Here is a 16,695-nt window from a genome sequence, read left to right as displayed (position 1 = left end):
GGAGGGGCCCAGGCCATCAGTTGCTAGGAGACAGAGGGTCAGGCATTTAGGTGCTCTGGCCCTTTGCTCTCCCAGATACTTAAGAACTGCCATGGGGACACTGAGGCACCAACACATTATTCAGAGGAAACATTAAAAACATTCCTAGTTCATCACACTGGGTCAGACCAAAGGCCCATCTAGCCCAATATCTTGTCTGCTGACAGTGGCCAATGCCAGGAGCCCTAGAGGGAATGAACAGAGCAGGGAATCATCAAGTGATCCCTCCCCTGTTGCCCTTCCCAGCTTCTGGCAAACAGAGGCTAGGGACACCATCCCTGCCCATCCTGGCTAATAGCCATTCATGGACCTGTCCTCCATGAACTTATCTAGTTCTTTTTTGAACCCTGTTATAGTCTTGGCCTTCACAACATCCTCTGGCAAGGAGTTCCACAGGTTGTACACTTTGTGAAGAAAGACTTCCTTTTGTTTGTTTTAAACCTGCTGCTTATTGATTTCATTGGGCGACGCCTGATTCTTATGTTGTTTACCCTGTTGTTATATAACACTTCCTTATTTACTTTCTCCAAACCATTCATGATTTATAGACCTCTAGCATATCCCACTTTAGCTGTCTCTCTTCCAAGGTGAAAAGTCCCAGTTTTATTAATCTCTCCTCATGTGGAAGCTGTTCCATACCCCGAATAACTTTGTTGCCCTTTTCTGAACCTTTTCCAATTCCAATATATCTTTTTTGAGATGGGGCGACCACATCTGCTCACAGTATTCAAGATGTGAGTGTACCGTGGATTTATATAGAGGCAATATGATATTTTCTCTCTTTTTTTTCCTAATAATTCCCAATGTTCTATTTGCTTTTTTGGCTGCCACTGCACATTGAGTTGATGTTTTCAGAGAACTATCCACAGTGACTCCAAGATCTTTCTTGAGTGGTAACAGCTAATATAGACCCCCTCATTTTATATGGCTAGTTGGGATGATGTTTTCCAATGTACATCACTTTGTATTTATCAACATTGAATTTCATCTGCCATTTTGTTGCCCAGTCACACAGTTTTGAGAGATCCTTTTGTAGCTCTTCACAGTCTGCCTGGGTCTTAACTATCTTGAGCAATTTTGTATCATGTGAAAATTTTGCCACCTCACTGTTTATCCCTATTTTCAGGTCATTTATGAAGATGCTGAATAGGACTGGTCCCAGAACAGACCCCTGGGGGACACCACTATTTACCTCTCTCCATTCTGAAAACTGACCATTTATTCCTACCTGTTGTTTCCTATCTTTTAACCAGTTACTGATCCATGACAGCACCTTCCCTCTTATCCCATGACTGCTTACTTTGTATAAGAGCCTTTGGTGAGAGACCTTGTCAAAGGTTTTCTGAAAGTCCAAGTACACTATATCCACTGGATCCCCCTTGTCCACATGCTTGTTGACACTGTGAGACTTGTAGTAGATTAGTGAGGCATGAATTCCTTTTTCAAAAGCTGTGTTGACTTTTCCCCAACAAATAGTGTTCATCTGTGTGTCTACGATTCTGGTTTTTTACTATAGTTTCAACCCGTTTGCCTGGCACTGAGGTTAGGCTTACTGGCCTGCAGTTGCGAGGGTTGCCTCTGGTTGGCCTTTCCTTGTAGGCACTAGAAGTTGCAGTTCCAAGAAGCAGTCACTGAAAGTGTTTAGAAATTGTTTCTCTGCACTTTGTGCCTTTGCCCAGTTTATCAGAGAGGCCAAGTGCTGAGTCTGGACCACTGCAAGACAATGTGGGGCTGGCGGCAGGTCCTGGGATGCTGTTTGGGGGGTGAGAGTCCCAGCGTTCTCACTGTCTGCTTTTCCTACCTGACAGGGAAGGGCAGCCTCACAGAGAAGGGGGAGGTGACTGCAGCAGCTGTTTGCGCCACCTGCACAGTGCCAGCCCGGGGGCACAGGATGCTGGAGCTGGGCCTGGCCTGGGACATGCCGCGCATTCACTTTGGCTCAAAGGAGAAGCTGCATCTCAGGTATGTGCCCAGATCCCCTATGTGCTTCCAGGCACAGATGCCACCCACCAGACCGAGCTGTGTGTGCCGTGTGCCCAGCCTTCTCTCTCCCTCACGCAACCTGGACCCAGCACCTCCTCCAGGGCCGGCATCTTGCATGGTCACCATGCCCCTGGGACACTGCCCAGCTCCCCCCAGCACAGGCCCTGCCCATCCCACTTCCCTGCACCCCAGCCTGGTCTCTCATAGCCCCAGCTGGTCCCATCAAGAAGGAGCCATGCCTGCTGGGGCATGTGGTGTGCATGGGCTGCCATGAGTGGTGCACGTGGGCGAGTCTGCCCGGCAGCCTGCTGTCTGCCAAGGCACGTGCGGGCGAGAGTCTGCCCGGCAGCCTGCTCTCTGCCAGGGCAACTTTGCCTGTATTGCCCATTGTTTAATCTCCAAGACTCGGTCAGACTCTGCTTGGGCTCGGCCAAGACAGGGGGATTCTCCATTGCTGGGAGTCTTTATACCAAGGTTGGGCCCTGCTCTGGCTCAGCCCAGCACTGGGCCTGGTGCAAGGGCTGCTGGGTGGGGTCTGCAGCTGTTGTGCTGCAGGAGCTCAGACTAGATGATGACACGGGTCCCTTTTGACTGTCCCAGCCTTGGGACACCCTGTCCTAGCACCCCTCGACCAGGCCAGCTGCAGCCGCTCCTCTCCCATCTGAGCAGGGAGCCCTGCTCGGAAGCGGCAGGTGGGGATGGCTGTCCCTGGGTCAGCAGCAATGTGTCAGAGTGACAACCTGCGCCCAGCCTGGGAAGGGGCAGTTTCCTGATGTCATCGTTTCCTGTTCTGCAGGTGCTAGAGCCATTAGCGTTTCTATATAGCACTGCCAGCACACGTGGTGCCCTGAGGGAGGGGGGCAGGGAGAGCACTGGCAGGGCCCCCACCCCTCCCTGCAGTGCCAGGGCTGTGCTGAGAACAGGCCCTGTGGGTTGCTGGCCTGAAGCGCTGTGCTAGCTGGCTGGGGCAGGGGTCCCTGCCATGGGGGGAGCGTGCTGTCCTGTGCAGACACCGGGCTGCCTCTTGCAGGCCTGCACCCAGTAACGTCTCTCCCGGCAGGCGGTACACGCGCTATTTCGGCAGTGCAGGGGACGCGTGCCCGGCCCTCTCCCACTACGCGCTCACGCACTATGAGCAGTGGGAGGAGAAGATCGAGAGCTGGCAGAGGCCCATCTTGGAGAGCAGGTAGAGCAGTCGCCTGGCTGGTAGCCGGGGCCCTCTCCAGTGGGGGGGACCCCTTGGCCAGGCCACAGACGGGGTCGGGTACAATTGACAAGCCGCTGCTGTCACTAGGGGTCTGCAGAGTTGGTTTGGGGCAGGTTCAGCCTCCTGCCAGCTGCGGAGTTGTTCGTTGGAGAGTCACCGCACCCCCCAGTGGCTGGCCCTGCTGCACCCGGATCCCGAAGTATGGGGTGCCGAGCGTGCTGCTCCTGTGTGTGCACGGGGCAGGTGTCTTGCTGTGTTCTGGGGGTCCCCTTTCAGAGCCCCGTGTCTGTGTGTGGGCAGGTGCTGGGCCCCTGGGCTGGTTCTCTCCTTGCTGGTTCCCTTAGGCCAGAGCTCCAGGCAGGATGTCTCCTTCACTCCTGGCTTCCCTGGCTCTCCAGGGGCAGGAGAGGCTGTGCACATGCAGACTCATGGAGCTTGCTCTTGCTGTCTGGAGAGTGGAGCTGGTTGAGCCAGCCCAGGTTGGCGCTTAGCTCCTGGAACGACCCAGGAACTGGAGCTCCCAGGCTAGCCTGAGAAGCCAGCCGCTCCTGAGCTGTGAGCGGTTCCCTCAGTGCAGCTGCTGGGGTGGGCTGGAGCCTGCATCCCCCGTGACCTTCTGTCCCCTCCTCAGCAAGGGAGGTGGGGTGTGGGCAGGTGTGTCTGAATATACTGACCCCTAGCTCTGTGTCTCGAGGAGGGTGGGGGTGGGGACGACCCTTCCTGGGGTCTAAGGAAGGGGTGGGATGCATTGCAGGGCTCCAGGCCCATGAGGCCGGGCTGTGGCTCCGTGAAGGGGGATCCACAGAGGCGACGTATTTGCTCTCCCATCTGTCCCTCTCGCCCATAGCGACTTGCCACCCTGGTACAAGTCGGCTCTCTTCAACGAGCTCTACTTTGTGGCGGATGGTGGGACCCTGTGGCTGGAGCTGCCCCCGGAGGCCTGCGCGGAAGACGTGCAGGGTCCAGCGGGAGCCGGGCTGTCCCAGATCTTCCCTGTCCTGCGGGAGTACGGAAGGTTTGCTTACTTGGAAGGTAAAGTGCAGGGCTGATTGCCGCAGGGTGAAGGTCCCACTCACCCCTCCCGACTGAGCCCAGGGCAAGGGGCTTGTCACCCTCTGGGGCGGCCTTGATGACCCATTTCCTTCAGGGTGGGGGGAAGGAGCAGCCTGTCCCCACCCATGGAGTCCATTGGGGGCTGCACCCCTTCACTCAGGCCGGGGGCGCTGCCTCACCACTCTCAGCCCCCAGGAAGGGCAAATTCCCTGCTAGGCACAGGGCCCAACCCCTCGTCCCCCGCTCCCCGTGTTGTGTGGAGGGGTGGGGACCCCTGGTGCCCCTGCGGCCCCCTGGCAGGATCTGCCCCCCTCACTGTCTGTGCTGGGCTTCCAGGCCAGGAGTACCGGATGTACAACACCTACGACGTTCACTTCTACGCCTCCTTCGCCCTCGCCATGCTGTGGCCCAAGCTGGAGATCGGCCTGCAGTACGATATCGGTGAGCGCCCAGCCCGGGCCCCTCGGTGGGTTCACGGGTCCCCTGCCCAGCCCGGGCCCCTCGGCAGGTTCACCAACCCCCAGCCCAGGCCCCTCAGCGTGTTCACGGGTCCCCTGCCCAGCTTGGGCCCCTCGGCGGGTTCACGGGCCCCCATCCAGCCCGGGCCCCTTCATGGGTTCACGGGCCCTCATCCAGCCCGGGCCCCTCGGTGGGTTCACGGGTCCCCTGCCCAGCCCGGGCCCCTCGGCAGGTTCACCAACCCCCAGCCCGGCCCCCTGCCCAGCCCAGGCCCCTCAGTGGGTTCACGGGCCCCTCGGCGGGTTCATGGGTCCCCTGCCCAGCTTGGGCCCCTCGGCGGGTTCACGGGTCCCCTGCCCAGCCTGGGCCCCTCGGCAGGTTCACCAACCCCCAGCCCGGCCCCCTGCCCAGCCCAGGCCCCTCAGCGGGTTCACAGGCCCCTCGGCGGGTTCACGGGTCCCCTGCCCAGCTTGGGCCCCTTGGCGGGTTCATGGGTCCCCATCCAGCCCGGGCCCCTTCGTGTGTTCACGGTCCCTCATCCAGCCCGGGCCCCTCAGCAAGCTCACAAGCCCCCATGCAGCCTGGCTTCTCAGCAGGTTCACCAACCCCCAGCCCGGGCCCCTCGGCGGGTTCACGGGCCCCCTGCTCAGCCCAGGCCCCTCGGTGGGTTCACGTTCCCCCTGCCCAGCCCAGGCCCCTCGGTGGGTTTATGGGCCCCCTGCCCAGCCCGGGCCCCTTGGCAGGTTCTCCAACCCCCAGCCCTGCCCAGCCCAGGCCCCTCAGCGGGTTCACGGGTCCCCTGCCCAGCCCGGGCCCCTTGGTGGGCTCACCACCCCCCAGCCTGGCCCCCTTCCCAGCCCGGGCCCCTCGGCAGGTTCACCAACCCCCAGCCCGGCCCCCTGCCCAGCCCAGGCCCCTCGGTGGGTTCACGGGTCCCCTGCCCAGCCTGGGCCCCTCAGCAGGTTCACCAACCCCCAGCCCGGCCCCCTGCCCAGCCCAGGCCCCTCGGCGGGTTCACGGGTCCCCTGCCCAGCCTGGGCCCCTTGGCAGGTTCACCAACCCCCAGCCCAGCCCCCTGCCCAGCCCGGGCCCCTCGGCGGGTTCACGGGTCCCTGCCCAGCCCGGGCCCCTTCGCGGGTTCACGGGCCCTCATCCAGCCCGGGCCCCTCAGCAAGTTCACAAGCCCCCATGCAGCCTGGCTTCTCAGCAGGTTCACCAACCCCCAGCCCGGGCCCCTCGGCGGGTTCACGGGCCCCCATCCAGCCCGGGCCCCTCGGTGGGTTCACGGGCCCCTATCCAGCAGGGAGGGAGCTGGCTGTGACCTTGCTGCTCGGGCTGTGGAATCCTGTCTGGGCACTGGGGGTGGTTTCCACTTCCTTTGCTGCACCCGAGCAGGGCAGGGATTGAGTGTGGCCCCGGGGGGGCCCTCAGCAGTGGCAGTCTGAGCTCACTGCTCCTGCCAAGGCTGGGGGCCGTTGTCTGGTGGTTTCCCTGGCACAAGCATCCCGTGCCTGGCACCAGGGTGATTGGTCTCTGCAGGGATGAGGGGTTCTCACCCCACTGGCTGGGGAGACCTTGGCATGTCTGGGGCCCGCCAGCTCGCTGACGATCTGTCTCTCCCAGCTGCTGCTGTGCTGAACGAGGACACGCAGCCCAGGCTGTACCTGATGAATGGGCAGACGGCCCAGGTGAAGCTGAAGAACGTGGTGCCCCATGACATCGGGGACCCCGGTAAGGTCTTGCCCTGGCATGTGGCTGGGGCCAGGGCTGGGCTGTGCTCAGTTATAAACCCCCCACGCGATGGGCTCACCCAGCTCCACAGCCAGGCACAGTCCCATGGGGAATGTGTCCTTCTGTCCCTTGGTGTGCTGGAGGGGGGCGGGGAGGCCACTGCCAGGAGGGCCCCACCATTGCTGCCAGATTGGGTGGGGGGAGGCTGTGGAGATGGATGTGCAGTGCAGTTACAGGGATGGGGAGACCATTCCCAGGGAGGATCACAGCCTGGGCGGGGAGGGGCATGGTGCAGTGCAGTTACAGGAGGGCTCACTGCCAGTGCTGGGGATGCGCAGTGCAGCTACAGAGGGCTCGCTGCAGGTGTTGGGCATGCGCAGTGCAGTTACAGAGGGCCCGCTGCAGGTGTTGGGCATGCGCAGTGCAGTTACAGGGGGGCTCGCTGCAGGTGTTGGGTATGCGCAGTGCAGTTACAGGAGGGCTCGCTGCAGGTGTTGGGCATGAGCAGCGCAGTTACAGGAGGGCTCGCTGCAGGTGTTGGGCATGCGCAGTGCAGTTACAGGGGGGCTAACTGCCGGTGTTGGGGGGTGCAGTGCAGTTACAGGAGGGCTCACTGCCAGTGCTGGGGATGCGCAGTGCAGTTACAGGAGGGCTTGCTGCAGGTGTTGGGCATGCACAATGCAGTTACAGGGGGGCTAACTGCCGGTGTTGGGGGGGTTCAGTGCAGTTACAGGAGGGCTCACTGCCAGTGGTGGGTATGCGCAGTGCAGTTACAGGAGGGCTCGCTGCAGGTGTTGGGCATGCGCAGTGCAGTTACAGTAGAGTTGACAGGGAAGCCCCCGTAGGCAGGGCTGCTGAGAACTGCTTGTCCCTGCTCAGAGGACGAGCCCTGGCAACGGGTCAATGCCTACCTGATCCACGACACGGCCGGCTGGAAGGACCTGAACCTGAAGTTCGTGCTGCAGGTGTACCGCGACTACCACCTGACCCAGGACATGGCCTACCTGCAGGACATGTGGCCCGTCTGCCAGGTACAGCGAGAGCCTCCGCTGGGGCTCCGAGCTCTGCCCCCAGCCTGTCCTGCGTGGGAGCTCCCAGCTGCCCGGCACAGGCCTGTGTGCTTGGGCCAGTGCAGCGCAGCAGCTGGGCGAAGATCTCGGTCTCTCTCCCACAGGCTGTGATGGACGCGGAGCTGAAATTCGACACAGACGACGACGGGCTTATTGAAAACTCGGGCTTTGCTGATCAGACTTATGACGCCTGGGTGGCGACTGGAGCCAGGTGAGTGGGGCAGGGCCGGTGCAACCACTAGGCAAACTAGGTGTTAGCCTAGGGCGGCAAGTGGATGGCGGCGCCAAAAAGCGGTGCTCTGGCTCGGCAGGGAGAAGCCTCCTTCCGGAGGCACTGGAGAGCCAGAGCCGTGGCTTGCGGGGGTGGTGAGTCCCAGCCATGGAGGAGCACGGGGGTGGGGGGTCAGCAGCCCTGCAAAGGCAGCAGCACTGCTAGTGGGGAGCAGCCACACCCCCTGCCCGTCCTGCCCAGATTGCGTCCCGGTGGCCCCTCCCCCCCGGGGGCTCCTGCAGGCTGCAGCAGATGCATGCAAGCGGCGGCCCCCATGTGCCCCCCAGCTTCTCCCTCGCCGCGCTCGAGCTGTGCGGCTCCTGGGAGTGTGAGTCGCTGCCGGGGCGCTGGGCCCTGGGCCTGCTCAGGGAGGGCAGCGGCGGCGACTTTCACTCCCAGGAGTGCCAAGCACGGCGAGGGGGGTGCACGAGGGCTGCTGCCCGCATGCATCAGCTGCAGGAGCCCCCGGGGGACAGGGGCACAGCCCAGGCAGGTGCACCCCCTCAGCTCCCTCCTCACCGCTAGGGTTACCATCCATCGTATTACCCCAGACGTGTCCAGCTTTTTCGTCTTTCAATAGCCATCCAGGAGGAACTGGTAATAAGGTTGAAAGGTCTGGGATTTCCCCTCCTCCCCTCCATGCAGAGTGCGGCACGGCTGATTGGGCCGCTCCCACTGGCCTTCAGCTGCCAGAGCCCCTCCTGCTGCCTCAACACTGCGGGGTTGGGGTGTGTTCAGCGCTCTTGGAGCACGTTACGTCTCCTGGAGAGCTGCACCAGCGCGGGCGGCTTCGTTCAGGGGCTGGCTCGGTCTGCACCCGCCGTGTCGGGCGTCCCAGTGCTCCGAGGGCAGCACTGTGCCGGAACCATGGCCCAGGACAGCCTGGTGTGCCCGGGCAGGTGCCTACCCCAGGGCACGTGGTGTCACTCAGCGCCAGGGAAGGGGGTTCACAGTCATTTTCAGAATTGCCCCGAGCAGCCAGTTGGGGCCTGGGGCATTTGTGCTGAGTGGCTGCTGCTGAGTCATCACAATGAACCCATCAAAATGAGCCAGCAAGAGCTGGCTGGTATCTGGAAGGCAGCGAGTGCAGGACACTGCTGCTCTGCCAAGAGCCCCGTCCGGGGAGCCCGGCCTCGCCTCGCCTCTCTGCAGGCGCCAGCAGTGTCCCCATGTGAGTCTCTCTCCTGGCCGCGCCAGCTGCAGCTGGGGGTCTTTGCCAGCTGAGGCAGCCCTGGCTTGTGACCCCATCCATCTCCCGTCTTCGCTCACTGTGCAGCCAGGGTTAGCCGCCTGTTACCTGCCCTGCGCGGTGCGGAGTGCAGGCACCCGGCGTTTCCAGAGGCGTGGCTCGGGTGCCCGCTCAGGTCTGTGCCTGGCATGGGGCTGCTGCTGCTCCAGCTCCCATGAGGCTGAAAGGACAGGTTAGGGGGCTGTACTCTCTGAGGGGGGGGTTGCAGCCCCAGTGGGGAGGGGGCTGGAGGGATGTGCAGCCCTGGCTGGGTGACGGTTGAGTGCTGTGAGGCTCGGGGGCTGGAGGGGTGGACAGTCCCTGTGGGGAAGGGGACAAGCGCTGTGAGGCTCGGGAACTGGAGTGGGGGTGCAGCCCTGGTGGGGAGGAGGGTGAATGCTGTGAGGCTCAGGGGCTGGAGTAGGGTGCAGCCCTGGCGGGGATGGAGGCGAGCGCTGTTGGCTTAGGGGCTGGAGGGGGCACGCAGGCCTGGTGGTGTGAGAGGCGAGTGCTGTGAGGCTCGGGGACTGGAGGAGGAGGGAGTGCAGCCCCGGTGGGGAGGGGAATGAGCGCTGTGAGGCTCTGGGGCTGGAGTGGGGGTGCAGCCCTGGCAGGCTGATGGGCGAGCGCTGTGAGGCTCTGGGGCTGGTCAGGTGAACAGGAAGTGCAGCCCCAGTCTCTGTCTAGGGCCCGGTAATGTGTCTGTCATGTAGTGCCAGGGCTGTGAGGCTGATGTGGCAGATACGGCTGCACTGTTGGCAGCGGCTCGTGCCCAAACCTGTCTCCTTTGCTTTGCAGCGCGTACTGCGGCAGCCTGTGGCTGGCAGCCGTCTGTGTGATGTGCAAGGTGGCGGGGATTGTGGGTGATGGCGAGGTCCTACAGAAATACAGCGCCATCCGAAGGAAGGGCACGGAGGCATTTGAGCGGCTGCTGTGGAACGGTGCGTATGGCAGGGTGCCTCGGCCCCACGAGGGGCACTGCACTGACCTGCCCTTGGCCTGGGGTGCAGGCTCCCGCTCTGGGACACGGGCTGTCTGCATTGGGCAGGAAGTGACTCCCACCCCATGGGGCGCTGCGTGGTGTCCCCATAGGGAGGGTGCAGTGTGCGAGGAGGGGCCGCTGGTGTCAGAGGCAGGGGTGTGACTGTCTAGCTGACTTTCTCGTCCTCACTGCAGGGAAATACTACAACTACGACAGCAGCGGGGGCCCCTTCTCCAGCACCGTCATGTCTGACCAGTGCGCTGGGCAGTGGTTCCTCCGGGCCAGCGGCCTGGACCATGGCGAGTTCCAGGTGAGTGAAGATTTGTCACCACCCAGGGTGGGACTTGTGGATTGGGAAGGCAAATCTACCAACGGCACAAGGATTCGGGGAGTGGCAAGTGATGAGGACGGGGCAGCCATACAGAGCAATCTGGATTGCATGGGAAGCTGGGCCCACTCAAACAAAAAGTGGCAAATGCAACCTCATATTGTCTCACTGTCTGGGGGACGTAGGAGTGTGGGCACCTTACTCAGGGCAGAGTGCCAGAAACAGAGCACAAAACCCCACACTGGCTGTGAGCACTGTACTTAGATTTCACCGGCCAAGCAACAAGGGCAAATCCTGAGGCCAAATCAAGAAGTCATAGAATCAGAGGGACTTCAAGAGGTCTCGAGTCCAGTCCCCTGCACTCACGGCAGGACTGAGTATTATCTAGACCATCCCTGACAGGGGTTTGTCCAACCTGCTCTTCAAAATCCCCAATGATGAAGATTCCACAACCTCCCTGGCAATTTGTTCCAGTGCTTAACCACCCTGACAGGCAGGAAGTTTTTCCTAATGTCCAACCTAAACTGCCCTGGCTGCAATTTAAGCCCATTGCTTCTTGTCCTATCCTCAGAGGTTAATAAGAACAATTTTTCTCCCTCCTCCTTGTAACAATCTTTTATGTACTTGAAAACTGTTATCACGTCCCTCCTCAGTCTTCTCTTCTCCAGACTAAACAAACCCAGTTTATTCACTCTTCCCTCATAGCTCATGTTCTTTAGGCCTTGAATCATTTTTGTTGCTCTTCTCTGGACTTTCTCCAATTTGTTCACATGTTTCCTGAAATGTGGCGCCCAGAACTGGACTCAATACTCCAGCTGGGTCCTAATCAGCACAGAGCAGAGCAGAAGAATGACTTCTCGTGTCTTGCTCACAACACTCCTGCTGATACATCCCCAAGTGTTGTTTGCTTTTTTGGCAGCAGCGTTACACTGCTGACTCCTATTTAGTTTGTGATCCCCAGATCCCTTTCCGCAGTTCTCCTTCCTAGGCAGTCATTGCCCATTTTGTACGTGTGCAACTGATTGTTCCTTCCTAAATGGAGCACTTTGCATTTGTCCTTCTTGAATTTCATCCTATTCACTTCAGACCATTTCTCCAGTTTGTCCAGATCATTTTGAATTTTAACCATTCCTCCATAGCACTTGCAACCCCTCCCAGCTCATGTTCAGTTGCTCGTCCATGGTGAGCCCTAAATCCCTTTAGAATCGCTGCTCTCCAGGATAGTCCCCCAGGCTCCTTCTTCCTAGAGGTGTGTGTGACACCAGTAAGCCAAGGCCGCAGGCATCCGCTAAGAACTGACAAACCTCAGGCAGGAAGCCAGGCCATGAACTGGTAAGTGGTTAAAAGGCAGGAAACAAAGGGTAGGAATAAATGGTCAGTCCAGATTAGAGCAACGAACATGATTCAAGGTCTAGAAAACATGGCCTGTGAGGAAAGGTTAAACACGTCCAATTTTTTTACCCTGGAGAAGAGAAGTGGGGGGAGGGGAGACATAACGGTTTTCAAGTCCATGAAGGATTATTACACGGAGGAGGGTTAAACATTGTTCTCCTGAACCTCTGAGGATAGGACAAGAAGCAGCAAGGGAGGTGTAGGTTGATGTTGGGAAACATGTCGTAACTGTCAGGGTGGTTTAGCACTGGAATAAATTGCCCAGGGAGGTGGTGGAATCTCCACCATTGGGGATTTTGAAGAGCAGGTTGGACAAACCCCTGTCAGGGATGGGCTAGGTCAGTGGTCGCCAACCGGTCGATTGCCATCTCCGGCAGCACAGTGTGGCTGCCGCTAAGACAGGCTCCCTGCCTGCCCCAGCCCCACACCGCTCCCAGAAGTGCGGGGGCAGGAGCACCCCTCCATGTGCTGCTTCTGCCTGCAAGCATCGCCCCTGCAGCTCCCATTGGCCGGGAACAGGGACTGTGGCCAATGGGAGCTGCAGGGCCAGTGCTTGCAGGCAGGAGCAGTGCGCGGAGCCACCCACCCCCTGCAGGGGTGCAGTGGCCCCTTCCAGGAGCGGCGTGGGGCCATGGCAGACAGGGAGACAGCTGTAGCAGCAGCCCCGCTGCACCGGCGACCGAGGCAAGTGCTGCCTGGTGGGAAGCCACACGCCAATCCCCAGCCTCTACCCTCTCCTGGAGCTTACACCCCGAACCCCCTCCTCCACCCCAAGCCCCACTCCTGATCTCTTCCCAGAGCCAGAACCCCCCTGCACCCCAACATTCTGCCCCAGCCCAGAGCCCCCTCCTGCACCCAAACTCCCTCCAAAAGCTTGCATCTCTCACCCCCTCCTGTACCCCACCCCCTGCCCCAGGCTCAGTCTGGAGCCCCCTCCCACACTGCGAACCCCTCAGCCCCAGCCCAGAGCCTGCACCCCTCCCAACCCCTGCCCCAGCCTGGTGAAAGTGAGTGTGGGGAGGGGGGAGAGCGAGCAACAGAGGCGGGGTGGGGTGGAGGGAGGACTTCGGGGAAGGGATGGGGCCTTGGGGAAGGGCCAGGGTAGATCCTGGGTTGCACTTAAATTCAGAAAGTGAACTTGGGCGTAAAAAGGTTGGAGACCACTGGTCTAGATAATACTTAGTCCTTAGTCCTACCATGAGTGCTGGGGGTCCCTCCCACTCATGTGATGCTCCGAGCTGCTCGTGCACTGCTGTGGCACAAGGCTAATGTGATGTGTACGCACGGCAGCAGGGAGGTGATTCTACCGCTGCACATGGCACTGGTGCGACCGATACCGGATCTTGCAGGCACTTGTTGGAAAAAGGTGTTGAACCTGGAGAGGGTGGGGGGAAGCCACCCGATGGTGTGAGGGTGGGGGAGTGTCTGACGGAGAGAGGCTGAACGCACTCCGATTGAGCGGTGATGTGCTGGTGGTGCACAAGGAGACAATCCCGGGCACTGCCGGGCTCGGTAATCCGGCAGGGACAGACAGGACTAGAACCGCTGGCTGGGCGCTGAAGCCAGAGTTTGCGCAGCGACGGGGTGGCTGAGTGGGCAAGGTGGGAGGCTTGAGTCTCACCCTCAGTTCAGCCAGCTGCAGACTGGGAACCTGACCGTCAGAGGAAGGCAGGCGTGGGGCTGGCCACCTCGCTCCCTGGTGTGCCCCTGGCTCTGCAACAGCCACAGGAGCCGCTGGCTCGGGACCGTTGCCGACTCGCAATAACAGTGGTGGGTTCACATCCAGCCCGCTGCCTTTCCGCACGGCATTTTGCTGGGCTCAGCCCAGGGGTCTATGTGCTGGACAGAAGGCAGATGATCTACTGGCCCTATCTGCCTTAAGCAGTACGACTCTGCCACTGCCGTCTCCGAGTGGAGGACGGCCCCTTGGTTCAGGGTGGGGCCCTGTGTGGCCGAGAGGCCTGATGGCGTCTCTCTCCACAGGTTTTCCCCAGGAGCCATATCCTCAGCGCGCTGAAGACGATCTTTGAGCTGAACGTCATGGGCTTTGCCAATGGGACGATGGGAGCTGTGAACGGCATGAGGCCCGATGGGAGCCTGGACACGTCCAGCTTGCAGTCCAGCGAGGCCTGGGTTGGGGTCGTGTACGCTGTGGCAGCCACCATGATCCAGGAGGTGGGCGTGGCGCGCGGCGCCCCTCGGCACGGGCAGGCAGTGCCAGGGCATGGGCCTGACTCTCTTCTCCCTCTGCTGCAGGGCCTGGTGCAGGAGGGCTTCCACACAGCGGAGGGCTGCTACCGGACCGTGTGGGAGCGGCTGGGCATGGCCTTCCAGACGCCAGAGGCCTATTCCCAACGGAAGCTCTTCCGCTCTCTGGCCTACATGCGTCCCCTCAGCATCTGGAGCATGCAGCTGGCCCTGGAGAGCAGAGCCTCCCAGGCGCCTGCCGCAGCAGCGCCGCACCCGGGGCAGGAGAACTCCCTCCAGCCATAAGGGAAGGAACCTGGGAGCAGGAGCCAGAGGGAGCCGCTGGGCCCCCGCTGCAGGCCAGGGACTGTGTGGAGGCAGCTTGCCCCTTTTTAAAACCTGATTTTAATTTCTGTATCTTCCCTCCTTTCTGCACTTACCCTGTGTCTCCCCCCATCGCGTGCACCCTGCCCCCTCAGCGCAGCAGGGCCCCATGCTCCACACCCTGGCTAACCCCTCATCCCTGGGGCCCCCAGCCACGAGAGAGACGGTTTCCTGGGCCTGGCTGCCTGACCGGGAAGAGGGGAGGAGCAGCGGGGGGGCTGTGCCCAGGGTCCTTCCCCTCCCGCATGGCTCTGGGGCTCTGCAGTGCACAGGGCAAGTCCCCGCAGGAGGTGGGGTATCCCTATGGCCGACAGGTCTCTCAGCCTCCCCCAGCACCTGTCCTGCCTGCTCCCCCACTCAGATCTGTATGTCTGGGAGCGGTAGAGGGCATGGAGGGGGGAGCCTGTGTGCGTGGCTGGCACTGTTGCGCAGGGCGTGTGCACAGGCTGGTGGGTGCAGATTTCACCTGCCCTTGCAGGTGGAGCAGCATCCAATGCCGGGCACAGACGGGCTGTGGGTGAGGGCCAGGTACATGCTGAGCCCTAACTACAGGGAGAACCACCCAGGACAGAAGCTTGGCAGGGGTCCCCCTCCAGTGGCATGGCCCACAGCAGAGGTGCAGGGGGAGCCGAAGATGTGGGCACTGCTGTCAGTGAGGGCACCATTGCCCCTCCCTGGCCCAAGGGGCTGCCCAGCTGGGCTGGGTCCCTTCACCATGCCTGGTCCAGGCAGGGGCCACTGTGGTGACCCGTGGCAAGGGCAGTTCCTCAGCATGATCCAGCCCTGGCCTGGGGCTTGCTGCCTGGCATCCGACAATCCTCATCCCAAATGAACTCCTCCTGTCCCCGACCCTGCATGGCCACTGCCCACCATCACAGCTGGCGCTGGGCCGGGGGCTCAAGGGAGCTCGTTTTAAATGCTGAATCATTTTAATTTAAAATCACTGTAATAAAATATCATCTGCCTGTGGGCCTGTCCCTCTGCCTGGGGCTGTAGCCCTCTCTGGCCCCGCGCTGGGGCCTGTCCCTCTGCCTGGGGCTGTGGCCCCCCCCCGGCCCCGCCCCGGGGGCCTGTCCCTCTGCCTGGGGCTGTAGCCTATAGACGTCACCAACCAAGTGGCAAATGTGAACTCGAGCACTACACCGGCCCAACCATGGAGTCACAGACAGCCCCGGCAGCTCTCCGGTCTACCTTGTCACCCCGACCAGCCTGTCTTTGTGATAGTTGGTCCCTTACACCAAAACTCAACAATATTCAGGTTACTCCCAATCTCAAAGGACCAGGCACCCCAGGTCAATTGCACCCTAGATCTTACACCAAAGACAACACTTGTAGGCAGTCCTGTACTAAACGAACTAAAGAGCTAGTGACAAGAAAGAGAAATGGGTGATTTGCAAGGTTAAATCAGGTAAATATAGACACAAGTGAGTTACAAGCTGAAGGTGAAAGAAGCTGCTGTAATGAACAAGCGCTGCGTGTCCTGTAGTTCTAGGCCAGGCCAAGCACTGGGGATCTTTTGCTTATGCTTAGTAAACATAAAAGACACAATTTTTTGTCAGGGATTATTCCCTTCCCCCACAGTTCAGGCTGATGAGATGAGTCCACCTGCACGTCTCCTCTTCAGGGGAGTGGGGAAGCAATTAACAAAGTCTTAGTTCTTGGATTCAGGTTTCAGAGTAGCAGCCGTGTTAGTCTGTATCCGCAAAAAGAACAGGAGTACTTGTGGCACCTTAGAGACTAACAAATTTATTTCAGCATGAGCTTTTGTGGGCTATAGCTCACTTCTTCGGATGCCTTGGAAGTCTTGTGAGAGCTCATTGGTTTCAGTGGGCCACCTTGGTGGGTGGAGCCACCACTGTGGGAAGCCAGCACTTTACACTTGTTAATGCTGCTTTCCGGTTGGATGAGTCACTCAGTTACAGAGCTTTGCAAGGCAAACCTCAGTACAGCACAGGGTCCGGATGTTGTCAGTGAGATTACTACGTGCAGCATCCGACAGGCATTTCATCAAGTCTAAGCACTCAACATTCTTATCAACTTCACATCTGCTTTAACAACGTTAACCCACAGGTGAGCCAGACTGGTTTCCAGCTGGATACCAGTCAGGGTCTAGCTGAGAGCCTAGGAGCCTTGGCATTAGCTAGCAGTGGTCTGTCAGCTTCTCCGGCAGCTAGCCCTTGGTAGGTTTATGCAGCATCATGGCATGTGGGCACCCTGGTGTTTCCACTCCTAAGTCACCATGTTACATCCCAATTGTGAGAAAACAAACTCCTGCTCTAAGTAGCTGGAACACAAAAGGCACCTCGTCATCAGGCTCCGAATGGAGCCCCCCCAGTCCTGACTAAATATCTGGCCGTGTGCATGGATCTGCTGGAGCGCAG

At 60.1% G+C, this 16,695-nt stretch overlaps 1 protein-coding gene across 1 annotated transcript in view; it reads left to right on the top strand.

Annotated features, from left to right (window-relative positions):
* GBA2 (glucosylceramidase beta 2) overlaps window positions 1-15,286 on the top strand; it is a 52,857-nt gene extending 37,571 nt beyond the window's left edge. The window contains exons 7-17 of the mRNA XM_032766183.2: window positions 1,848-2,001; window positions 3,083-3,208; window positions 4,077-4,261; window positions 4,619-4,723; window positions 6,365-6,472; window positions 7,352-7,503; window positions 7,647-7,753; window positions 9,840-9,982; window positions 10,218-10,333; window positions 13,727-13,918; window positions 14,000-15,286. Coding sequence (XP_032622074.1) covers window positions 1,848-2,001; window positions 3,083-3,208; window positions 4,077-4,261; window positions 4,619-4,723; window positions 6,365-6,472; window positions 7,352-7,503; window positions 7,647-7,753; window positions 9,840-9,982; window positions 10,218-10,333; window positions 13,727-13,918; window positions 14,000-14,236 — 1,625 coding nt within the window. The 3' untranslated portion in view covers window positions 14,237-15,286. The remainder of the gene's footprint in view (window positions 1-1,847; window positions 2,002-3,082; window positions 3,209-4,076; window positions 4,262-4,618; window positions 4,724-6,364; window positions 6,473-7,351; window positions 7,504-7,646; window positions 7,754-9,839; window positions 9,983-10,217; window positions 10,334-13,726; window positions 13,919-13,999) is intronic.
* The last annotated feature ends 1,409 nt before the right edge of the window (window positions 15,287-16,695 follow it).

This window comes from Chelonoidis abingdonii, chromosome 6, assembly GCF_003597395.2.
Source record: "Chelonoidis abingdonii isolate Lonesome George chromosome 6, CheloAbing_2.0, whole genome shotgun sequence".
Taxonomy (NCBI): Eukaryota; Metazoa; Chordata; order Testudines; family Testudinidae; genus Chelonoidis; species Chelonoidis abingdonii.
Note: the sequence above shows the minus strand (reverse complement) of the source record. Positions and strands in the feature narration are given on the sequence as shown.